General features: G+C 39.7%; 1 protein-coding gene and 1 non-coding gene across 2 annotated transcripts; both read right to left on the bottom strand.

The window, feature by feature from the left end:
• Nucleotides 1-38: 38 nt before the first annotated feature.
• Nucleotides 39-110, bottom strand: Trnaq-cug (transfer RNA glutamine (anticodon CUG)). Its single transcript has one exon. It is a non-coding gene; the product is annotated as a tRNA-Gln (tRNA).
• Nucleotides 111-1,278: 1,168 nt separating this feature from the next.
• On the bottom strand, nt 1,279-6,847 carry LOC126761496 (uncharacterized). The gene is made up of 4 exons (XM_050477748.1): nt 5,974-6,847; nt 3,244-3,625; nt 3,035-3,171; nt 1,279-2,337 (listed from the first exon to the last, which is right to left on the bottom strand). The coding sequence occupies exons 1-4, from the start codon at nt 6,091-6,093 to the stop codon at nt 2,248-2,250; spliced, it is 729 nt and encodes a 242-aa protein (XP_050333705.1). The 5' UTR covers nt 6,094-6,847; the 3' UTR covers nt 1,279-2,247.
• Nucleotides 6,848-11,344: the final 4,497 nt, after the last annotated feature.

Consider the following 11,344-nt stretch of genomic DNA (forward strand, 5'->3'; position numbering starts at 1 on the left):
AAAATAAAATATACATATGTATGTAAAAATACAATCTTAGGTTCCACCGAGATTTGAACTCGGATCGCTGGATTCAGAGTCCAGAGTGCTAACCATTACACCATGGAACCGCTTATCATCTTATGTACAGTGTACGTATATGAGCTCAGTAGTTGAGCTATGCGCATGCTAGAGAGCACGCGAAGCAGAGTTTGTTTCATGTTCTCTGTTGTGAGTACTTTGCAATTGCAGCAAGAACGCTCTCCTAAAAGTAGGCTATAACTTATGGCATTGCACTGCATATTGAGGTGCTTCTGCTGAAAAGGGTGGTTCTAAAACGTTGTTGTTTCATTATCAAGTAAATAATTAATAAAAGCAAAATTATTGCTGGACTGAACAATTGAAACGCTCCCAATCTCGGCTTGAATTTCTCCAATTGTATTACAACTTTGCTTCCGCCGTTTTTTTTGTAAATTTAAGGCTTTATTGTATAAAAACGGTCCAAAAGTGTTTTCCCTTATTCCCTCAAAAAGCAATGCTTAATGTTTTTTGAACTAACATTTGATTTGTGTTATTTTGCAAAATACTGCACAGAGTGCAAGTGCTTGAAATACATTTTTTTCTTCTTCTCACACAATTTTGGAAGAGAAGTCTATTTAGTTATTTTAAAAATTTATTATTCGTTGGAAAATCTTAATACACAATATTTCTAGTTCTTCACTCTGTGTCTTCTCCACTATATGTCCAGCCTATACTTTGGTTGGTTTTGACAGAGGTGCTCTTTGTGATTAATTTTAGAATGATATTTTAAGGGGGAGACCGCCTAGACAGCATGGAGAGGAATACAATATTTTTCATTTAAATTTTATTTTTCTTAACATATAAATTCATAAAAGATACAGAAACATAAATTTAGTAGGAATGATGATGTAAAGAATATCCCAGGCATTATTTTTACTGATTTCAAAAAAAACGCTTCACTACAACGCCACTTAGAGCCTTATAAGCCAGGCTGAAACTCAAATAGGCTAACGAATTAACACATACCCTTTAAAAGGCAGCCACCGCCCCACTTTTCCAGATATCAATTTTGCATTTTTCCATTATAGAGTATAGCGCCCTTATCGATAAAAATCAAGTCCTTGTATGAAAAATTGCTTTGTTTGACAAAGTATCTTCAGGAATTTAGTCATGGATGGAGAAATTGTTCAGATCGGACTACTATAGCCTATTATACTTCCATTTCCACACTTTCTTCCGCTCTTTCATTATTCATTTAAATAATTCAAATAACACACATAAACCGACATAATTTCGTCTCCATGACTTTATTGGGTTTAATTGAATAAAATAGCGTTAACCAAGCATTTACATGCGTTTGACTTAATAACATTATTATTACAATTATTATGTGTACATATGTTTGCTGCTCCTTTATTTTAGCATAATTTTTCATTCACCAAATGAATACACATGCCACAATACATATCACTCCTCTTACCACATGTACATATGCACATACATATGTATGTATTTGCAAAAACATTCGTATTTAATCGTATTTAATTACAGTTACGTGTATCATTCCGTACAAATTTTGCACTGAGATTAAAAATATTGGTTTCATATACTTTGGTATGTATTTATGCATGTAATAGCATGTACTACTCACTCCATGTACATATAAGAATATATATGTATGTGTGTACATAGATTGTAGTTGCTTATAAAATAGCTTATCTAACATGATTACTAGGTGAGAATTTTTAAAATACAAATGGAAGTTGAAAAAGCCTTATTAAAGCAAGCATTTGAAGAAAAAACTTGAAGACACTATTCTTCTACTATTTTGCTTTAAGAAATTTCTTAAAAAATTCAAAAAAAAAAAAACAAAAAATAAATAATATACAATTAAAGCTGTTAATTTATATAAGTAATTGTACATATGGTATGTATGTATATTAAAGCTTTCTCCTAGCTCCCAGCAAAATATCACAATAACAGCAACAACAATAATAATAGTAATACGTAATAAGGCCGAGTATATTGCATGTAGTTTTTGTTTTATTATTTTTTACTTTCTATTTTCTATTAAAATTTCTCTTTTTCCACTGAGTTGCTGGTACAAATAAGCTGTGAAGCGTGTCGTAAAGAAATCGCGCATGCCGAAGGAATCACGGGATTTTATAGAGTGTCAGGTGCTGTAGATTTCGTGTTTACTTTCTTAAACCTCTTTGAGTTGCAATTGCTTTTTATTCAACATTTATTTTAATAATTTCCATCGGGGGATTCAGAGAGTATATGCTTATAGCCGTTGCTGCCAAGATACATGTTCTCGCGCCGGAAGTGGAAGGGTATCTGAAAGAGGGGGAATATTTGGAATAATAAATATTTTTAGTTATAATATTTAAATATAAAAGCAAATTGTTTGGAATTTTAAGTAATTTTTAAGGTAGTCTCCTCAAAAATTTTTCAGCTATCCGCACATGATAGATCGAATATTCAGATAACCGCAGATGATATTTCATCTAATACAATCAAACAATGGATATCCGGATATCAAAAAGTGATTTTATTGGAAAAATACCATCTGATCAAATCGGACCCGGACCTGTCGATCATCGATCATTTTTTTCCTAAATCCATATGTTTAGTTAAACCAATAGTGTGTGTTTACGACGTAAAAAGATTGTTCGCAATTTTTACCATGAAAATAAAAAATTGAACAACGTGTTTTTGTGTTTTCAATGGGATCAAGGCTACGGAATAGTTGAAAACGTTACAGAAATGTTTCAGGGAGTTTATTGAATTATGGCACACGTATTTGAACGGCACAAAGGATTCGTGAAGGTCGGGAAGTCCTCGAAAACTTGCCTCATACGAGTCGTCCATCCGCTTCTCTGGAACGGACTGCAATTATATATAGTGATGGATATAGTAACGAGATCAGCAGCGGAAAACAAATTGTGGGTCAATTTCGACATTGTCATAATGATTGGGGATCCAGTAATTATTTCATACTGAAATGTTTGTAACACGGTTTTTATGTACTCACCGATCCAGGTGGCGGGCAGGGTATTGCGACAGTGGCAATCTCACGCAATTTGTTCATGGTCCGTAGCCTTTGATAAAAAGAATGTATGATATACCACATCAAACAATCGAAAGACAGTACCGTGAAGCATATAATAACTGCAAAGTATTAGTGATTACAAATTTAATCCAATTTAATTTATTCTTAATAAAATACAATTTCTTACTCACAGTAATATATTTTGCCTCCAATGATATCGACAAACTTCTCATTCTGTAACCAAAATACCAACACCGCAGCCGATACAATGAAAATAAACTCAACCACCAACCACGGAAGTACGAATTCCGACCGATTCTTAAATATGCCTGCAAAAAGAGCAATCGTGCTGAGCAGATAAACCGAAGCCACTGCCGTCAGTATGTAGAGCAGCATTTCGGTAACGGAAACGAGCTGGGAGGCGGTGCGCAGACGCAGTTGATTGCGAAACGGTGACATGTCATAAAAGCCATTATCCTTTTGATCCTCAATATCCATTGCGAGCATAGTTTTCATTTGTTCGGCATGAGCCAGACCCAAAAGCACCAGGAAGAGTAACAAATGGGCGACAAGCTGGAAATTTTATGAAAGAACATTTTTTATAAATAACACACAAGTAACTTATATAAGTATTTTGTATTTGTTAAGAATGAAATAAGTATTATAGCAAGATGTATTTTGGTGACTCAGAAGCTTGAAACATTAGTTTACAATGCCTTTACTCTTAGTCAAAATATGGTATATTTAACAGTAAGAATGTTGTAGAGGGAAAGAAATTAGTCCTGGAGAAGAGTCGACTCAATGATATTTTATGGTGAGATTGATTTAGGGTTACAAGGTCATCCGGGCACTAAAGAGCATTATCTCAATTTATTCTTTTTTGTGAAGTGCTTGAGTTGTTGAAAATAATTCAAGGCTGATGCATTGTGATTCTTCACTCTTTTTTCTGTCCACATAACCTTTGCTTTGTCAAATGGATGAAAAATAACAACATAATGATGTCTGAGTCATCTTACCCGGTCCCTTTTAATTTGAAAAGATGGATGTTTTCTGCCACAAAGCAGAAGCATTGTTCGAAGTTATCAAGACTGTAACAAAAAGCTCTATGGCTGTTGGTGGAGGTGTACACTGCCATCCCTTCAGAGTGATGACCATCCACTCCGATAGGGCAGCGATACTAGCCTTGATTTGGATGATTGTGAAGACTAGTGAAGGGATGTTTAGACCCCTTATCTCTAGCATCGAGTTATTTTACGATTATACTGGTATGGGTGTCAGGCCGCAGTGCTATTGCAAGAAACTGTAAGGCTGACGAGCTTGCTATGAAAGGTACTTCAGTTTCAATAACTGTAGAATGGGAACGGGTAGGTGGACAACTGGAGACTGTCTGATCGGGATTTACGCGGAAAGATGAACATCTTATCGGATGCCATTTGCATAAGCTGTCTAGAAAAAGATGAGATAGAATCATGGCTTTGCCAGATCAAGGCAAAAACACCTCGGATCTCATACTTATAGATATTTAGGTGAACTAGAAAAAAAAAGCAAGAAAAAACGTTGACTTCGGCTGCACCGAAGCTAATAGGATTATATTGTTACCTTAAGCAGTAATCCATGCCAAATTTCGTGAAGATACCACGTCAAATGCGAAAGTTTCCCATGCAAGCATTTGATTCCGATCATTCAGTTTATATGGCAGCTATATGCTATAGTTAGCCGATCTGAACACTATTTTCGGAGATTACATTGTTGCTTTAGAAAATAATGCATACCAAATTTCGTGAATAGATATTGTCAAATGCAAAAGTTTTCCATATAAGAACTTGATTCCGATCGTTCGGTTTGTATGGCAGCTATATGCTATAGTAAGCCGAACTAAACAATTTCTTCGTATATTACATAATTATCTTAGAAAATAACTTGTGCCAACTTTTGTGAAGATACATTTTTAAATGTGAAAGTTTTCCATACAAGAACTTGATTCCGATCGTTCAGTTTGTATGGCAGCTATATGTTATAGTTGTCCGATATCGGCCGTTCCGACAAATGAGCAGCTTCTTGAAAAGAAAATGACGTTTACAAAATTGCAAAACAATATCTTAAAAACTGAGGGACTAGTTCGTATATATACAGACATACGGATGGACGGACGGACGGACGGACGGACAGACAGACAGACGGACATGGCTAAATCGACTCAGCTCAACATACTGATCATTTATATATATACTTTATAGGGTCTCCGACGATTCCTTCTGGGTGTTACAAACTTCGTGACAAACTTAATATATCCTGTTCAGGGTATAAAAACCCTAAGTAGATTTGTGATTCAGGGCTAAATGCAGGGGTTTTTCGTGGGGCTTCACAAATTTACTGAAGATTACGTCGAAGAGAGCATCATTAATATCAATAACTTTTTGAAAATTATTTGTTTATTCTTTGCTCAAGTGCGCTCGGGAATTAGATTCCGTTTTAGTGATGGCAGTTATAGTTTTGGCTAGTTATTAAATTATTTATATCATTAACGAATAATGGTTACATTTCATTGTCATTAATATAATAATCGATTTTCAAGCCAAACAGTTAAGTGCGTACTATCTTACACAAAAGCATAGAACTAAGTTACAATATTTGTTCGTAGTGCTTGTCCATTAATTTCACCTGCAATTAGTCCCATTTGACTGAGTCAACTTGAGTCAAAGTTTCTTGGTGGCAATTGCAGTGACAAACTCGCTATCAAATTACATGGGAGTGCCACTGTGTTGCACCGCACATACACATACACACTCATAACTACTAACTAGCTTTGGTATATGCTAGTCTGCATATTTTTAGAACTTTAACAACTACTAAATATTTTAGCTAAAGGATCATATGTCTATGTAACTTTCATTGAGTTTGTTTTTGGAAGGAACACTCACCAGTTGGTAAATGCCAATCAGTATGGCCGACAGACGAAGATTTTTCGGCGACACTGGTGCCATCATTAGGTCCACAAAGGAGCGCCAATGGGCAGCGGGCGACTTCTGGGGCAGCAACATTTTAATTGCTTCTGCGAGAGTTCTTTAAAGTCCACACCAAGCGAATAAACTAGATGAATATAATTACTTTCCGGCGTATTTTTGCAAAACCTCCAAATTGGATTACTCAATTATAATTGATTTTTGCACGATTGCTAGTGGTCGCTGCTGTATTGTTGTCGACTACCGTTGTCGCGGCGTACATTGCAGTCTTGTGTGATGTTGCGCTGCCTTAATTATGCCCCGCACAACTTCCGCACAGCCCGCGCCGCACAGCTCGTATTAAATCGATATAACGGCTCTACGTGGTAGAGTGACTGTTGACCATTCAGCCCGCCCCTGCCAGGTTGCTGCCAGCCGCTTTGACCGATGTCCGAAGACCGAAGACGGCTGCCTTTGTGGCGGTGATGCACTTAATTAATTGCTGTTGCTGCAAGGCTGCGACGACGACGTGACACTTTACTCTTTAAGCTGGTTTCTTTTGTTCAACGTCTTAAGGCTCAATGTGTGCGTTCATTTAAGGCCGCCCACGTTCAGAAACCGTTAATGCGTCGAGCTCTGTTTTCACTGGCGTTTGCTTCAACGTGAATGTTTGTCGGATACTAACGATGAGTGTACGAGCACTTTACAGTTACAACATATTCACTGCCATTAGAATTTTCAGTGTTATAAAAAACTTTTGCTTTCATTGCACGACTGTAGCTTTTCTGAATGAATCCACTGTGGCCGTCTAACCCCGCGCTGCCGTCGTGTACGTGGCACGAAGTCTGAATCAACGTGTCGTATGCGTAATATTATTTTGCTAAATTCCACCACTTGACAGTTTTTGTATTATCTGACGTTCGCTAGATTGGTTTGTTGTTGTGTTTTTCATTGTGGTTGAGGACATGCGCGTTACACTTTTTGGTTATCTCAGTAAAGCTTTCTCTGTGCTTTCACTTATGTTTGTACTCTGTCGCGTGTTTGTTTATGTTTGTTTTCGTTGTTGTGATTTCTATCTTTGTTTATCGCATTCTTCATCACTTATATTTTGTGTAAATATTCGCTTTGAAGCTTTCCTTTGAGAATGACACGAAGCGCTGGAAAGCTCTTGCGAATATTACGTCATGCGACGACTTAATAATAAAAATTAGAGGAAATATAGAGAAGTTAAGTACAGGTAGCTTTTGTAAATTTACTCTTAATAAGGGTATATTATACGTCATGCATAAAATTTGACGATTTAAAACTTAATAATAAAATAATTTCATTTAAATGTTGACCGCGGCTGCGTCTTAGGTGGTCCATTCGGAAAGTCCAATTTTGGAAATGTTGTCTTCCAAAGCTGGAATAGTTGCTGGCTTATTTCTGTAGACTTTAGACTTGACGTAGCCCCACAAAAAATAGTCTAAAGGCGTTAAATCGCATGATCTTGGTGGCCAACTGCCCATGCATCCCGAAAAATGCACTGTTTGGTGTGGTTTGTACGCTGGTGGAATCATTGGACCGTATTTTTTCAAAGATGCTGTTGGACGCAACGTTACGGTGAATGGCGATCGCTATCGTTTGCTAACAAACTTTTTGTTGCCAAAAATGGAAGAACTGAACTTGGTTGACATGTGGTTTCAACAAGATGGCGCTACATGCCACACAGCTCGCGATTCTATGGCCATTTTGAGGGAAAACTTCGGAGAACAATTCATCTCAAGAAATGGACCCGTAAGTTGGCCACCAAGATCATGCGATTTAACGCCTTTAGACTATTTTTTGTGGGGCTACGTCAAGTCTAAAGTCTACAGAAATAAGCCAGCAACTATTCCAGCTTTGGAAGACAACATTTCCGAAGAAATTCGGGCTATTCCGGCCGAAATGCTCGAAAAAGTTGCCCAAAATTGGACTTTCCGAATGGACCACCTTCGCAGCCGCGGTCAACATTTAAATGAAATTATCTTCAAAAAGTAAATGTCATGAACCAATCTAACGTTTCAAATAAAGAACCGATGAGATTTTGCAAATTTTATGCGTTTTTTTTTAAAAAAAAAGTTATCAAGCTCTTAAAAAATCACCCGATATTAGAAGATTTCAATAAATGGAAACTAAATTTTCTAAATTTTACAACTGATGGTTTCTAAAAATATTGTATCGGAAGTGGGAGAGCCGACACCTTGTAACATATTTACTAATGGGTACAAAAATCACGATTTTCTAATAACGCTTTCAGGCACAGGGTGACCCGAAAGTCTATTTTCTTTTGAAATGGAAGCTATTTCTATCGGATGGTGTAGCCCATTCTAATATTATTCGTGTAATTTCAATCGAAGTCATGTGTAGAAGTTCACGCAAGTGAGGAAAGTTCTCTGATCGCCATTCACTTGGGAGTGGCCAGAAACGATTCTTTTACAAGCAGCTCACGACTTCCGGTCTTTGACCAAGTATCCTCTGGGTAGCTTAAGAACATCCGTTTGAAGGCGAGTTAAAGTGAGAAGGCGAAACATCCCCTCCGCAGGGTTGTGCGCTGGGTTTGGGACCCGCCACGTAAAAAATCTTACCAATAAAAATTAACAATCAGCCTCGGATGAGAGACCCCCCTTTTGATGACGACCATGGCAAACGAAATAAGGACTACGAATTGAGGGCATGCACCTGGAATGTCCGGTCCCTTAATTGGGAAGGTGCCGCTGCCCAGCTGGTTGATGTCCTTGTAAAAATAAAGGCTGACATCACGGCCGTCCAAGAAATGCGATGGACGGGACAAGGACAGAGACGAGTAGATCCTTGTGGCATTTACTAAAGTGGCCATATAAAGGAGCGCAAGTTTGGTGTGGGATTCGTGGTGGGAGAGAGACTCCGTCACCGAGTACTATAATTAACTCCGGTGAATGAACGTCTAGCCACAATCCGCATCAAAGAGATGTTCTTCAACATATCGCTGATTTGCGCCCACGCCCCGACGGAAGAGAAAGATGATGTGACCAAAGATGCCTTCTATGAGCGCTTGGAGCGCACTTATGAGAGCTGCCCCCTCCACGATGTCAAAATCGTGCTTGGCGACTTTAACGCCAGGGTGGGCAAAGAAAGTATCTTCGGCACGACGGTCGGTAAATTCAGCCTCCACGACGAGACATCCCCAAATGGGTTGAGGCTGATCGACTTCGCCGAGGCCCGAAATATGGTTATCTGTAGTACTAGATTCCAGCACAAGAAAATACATCAAGCTACCTGGCTGTCTCCGGATCGAAAAACTACCAACCAGATCGATCATGTTGTGATGGACGGAAGACACGTTCCAGTGTTTTAGATGTGCGTGCGCTCCGAGGTCCTAACATCGACTCAGACCACTATCTTGTTGCAGCTAAGATTCGCACCCGCCTTTGTGCAGCAAAAAACGCACGCTAAGAAATACAAGGAAGGTTCGACTTCGAAAAGCTGCAATCACAACAGACAGCCGAACGATTTTCTGCTCGGCTTGCACTCCTGCTCTCTGAGAGCACTCGTCAACAACTCGGTATAAGGGAACTGTGGGACGGCATTTCAAACTCCTTACGTACAGCTGCATCCGAAACCCTTGGTTTTCGGAAAGTGCAAAAGAACAAATGGTACAACGAAGAGTGCCGCGCCGCAGCGGAGAGAAAACAGGCTGCCTACCTCGCAACGTTACGATCGCCCACAACACGTGCGGGATGGGATAGATACCGAGAATTGAAGAGGGAAGCGAGACGCATCTGCAGACAGAAAAAGAAAGAGGCCGAAATGCGTGAGTATGAAGAGCTTGATAAGCTGGCCGACAGGGGTAATGCTCGAAAATTCTACGAAAAAATGCGGCGGTTTACGGAAGGTTTCAAGACCGGAGCATACTCTTGTAGAACCCCCAAAGGTGATCTAGTGAACGATGCCCAGAGCATACTTAAATTATGGAGGGAACACTTCTCCAGCCTGCTGAATGGCAGAGAATGCACAACGCCAGGAGAAGGCGAACCCGATTCCCCAATCGATGACGATGGAGCAGACGTCCCATTACCCGACCATGAAGAAGTTCGAATAGCAATTACCCGCCTGAAGAACAACAAAGCGGCGGGGGCCGATGGATTGCCGGCCGAGCTATTCAAACACAGCGGCGAAGAACTGATAAGGAGCATGCATCAGCTTCTTTGTAAAATATGGTCGGACGAAAGCATGCCCAACGATTGGAATTTAAATGTGCTATGCCCAATCCATAAAAAAGGAGACCCCACAATCTGCGCCAACTACCGTGGGATTAGCCTCCTCAACATCGCATATAAGGTTCTATCGAGCGTATTGTGTGAAAGATTAAAGCCCACCGTCAACAAACTGATTGGACCTTATCAGTGTGGCTTTAGACCTGGAAAATCAACAATCGACCAGATTTTCACCATGCGCCAAATCTTGGAAAAGACCCGTGAAAGGATAATCGACACACACCACCTCTTCGTCGATTTCAAAGCTGCTTTGGACAGCACGAAAAGGAACTGCCTTTATGCCGCGATGTCTGAATTTGGTATCCCCGCAAAACTAATACGGCTGTAAACTGACGTTGAGTAACACCAAAAGATCCGTCAGGATTGAGAAAGACCTCTTCGAGCTGTTCGATACCAAACGAGGTTTCCGACAAGGCGACTCCCTATCGTGCGACTTCTTCAACCTGCTTCTGGAGAAAATAGTTCGAGCTGCAGAACTAAATAGAGAAGGTACCATCTTCTATAAGAGTGTACAGCTGTTGGCGTATGCCGATGATATTGATATCATCGGCCTCAACACCCGCGCCGTTAGTTCTGCTTTCTCCAGACTGGACAAGGAAGCAAAGCAAATGGGTCAGGCAGTGAACGAGGGCAGGACGAAATATCTCCTCTCATCAAACAAACAGTCGTCGCACACGCGACTTGGCTTTCACGTCACTGTTGACAGTCATAACTTTAAAGTTGTAGATAGTTTCGATTATTTGGGAACCAGTGTAAACACCACCAACAATGTCAGCCTGGAATCCAACGGATAACTCTTGCCAACAGTTGCTACTTCGGACTGAGTAGGCCATTGAGATGTAAAGTCCTCTCTCGACAAACATAAACCAAGCTCTATAAGTCACTCATAATTCCCGTCCTGCTATATGGTGCAGAGGCTTGGACGATGATAACAACTGATGAGTCGACGTTGCGAGTTTTCGAGAGAAAAGTTCTGCGAAAGATTTATGGTGCTTTGCGAGTTGGCCACGGCGAATATCACATTCGATGGAACTATGAGCTGTATGAGATATATGACGACATTGACATAGTTCAGC

The sequence above is a fragment of the Bactrocera neohumeralis genome, chromosome 6, assembly GCF_024586455.1.
Source record: "Bactrocera neohumeralis isolate Rockhampton chromosome 6, APGP_CSIRO_Bneo_wtdbg2-racon-allhic-juicebox.fasta_v2, whole genome shotgun sequence".
Classification (NCBI taxonomy): domain Eukaryota; kingdom Metazoa; phylum Arthropoda; class Insecta; order Diptera; family Tephritidae; genus Bactrocera; species Bactrocera neohumeralis.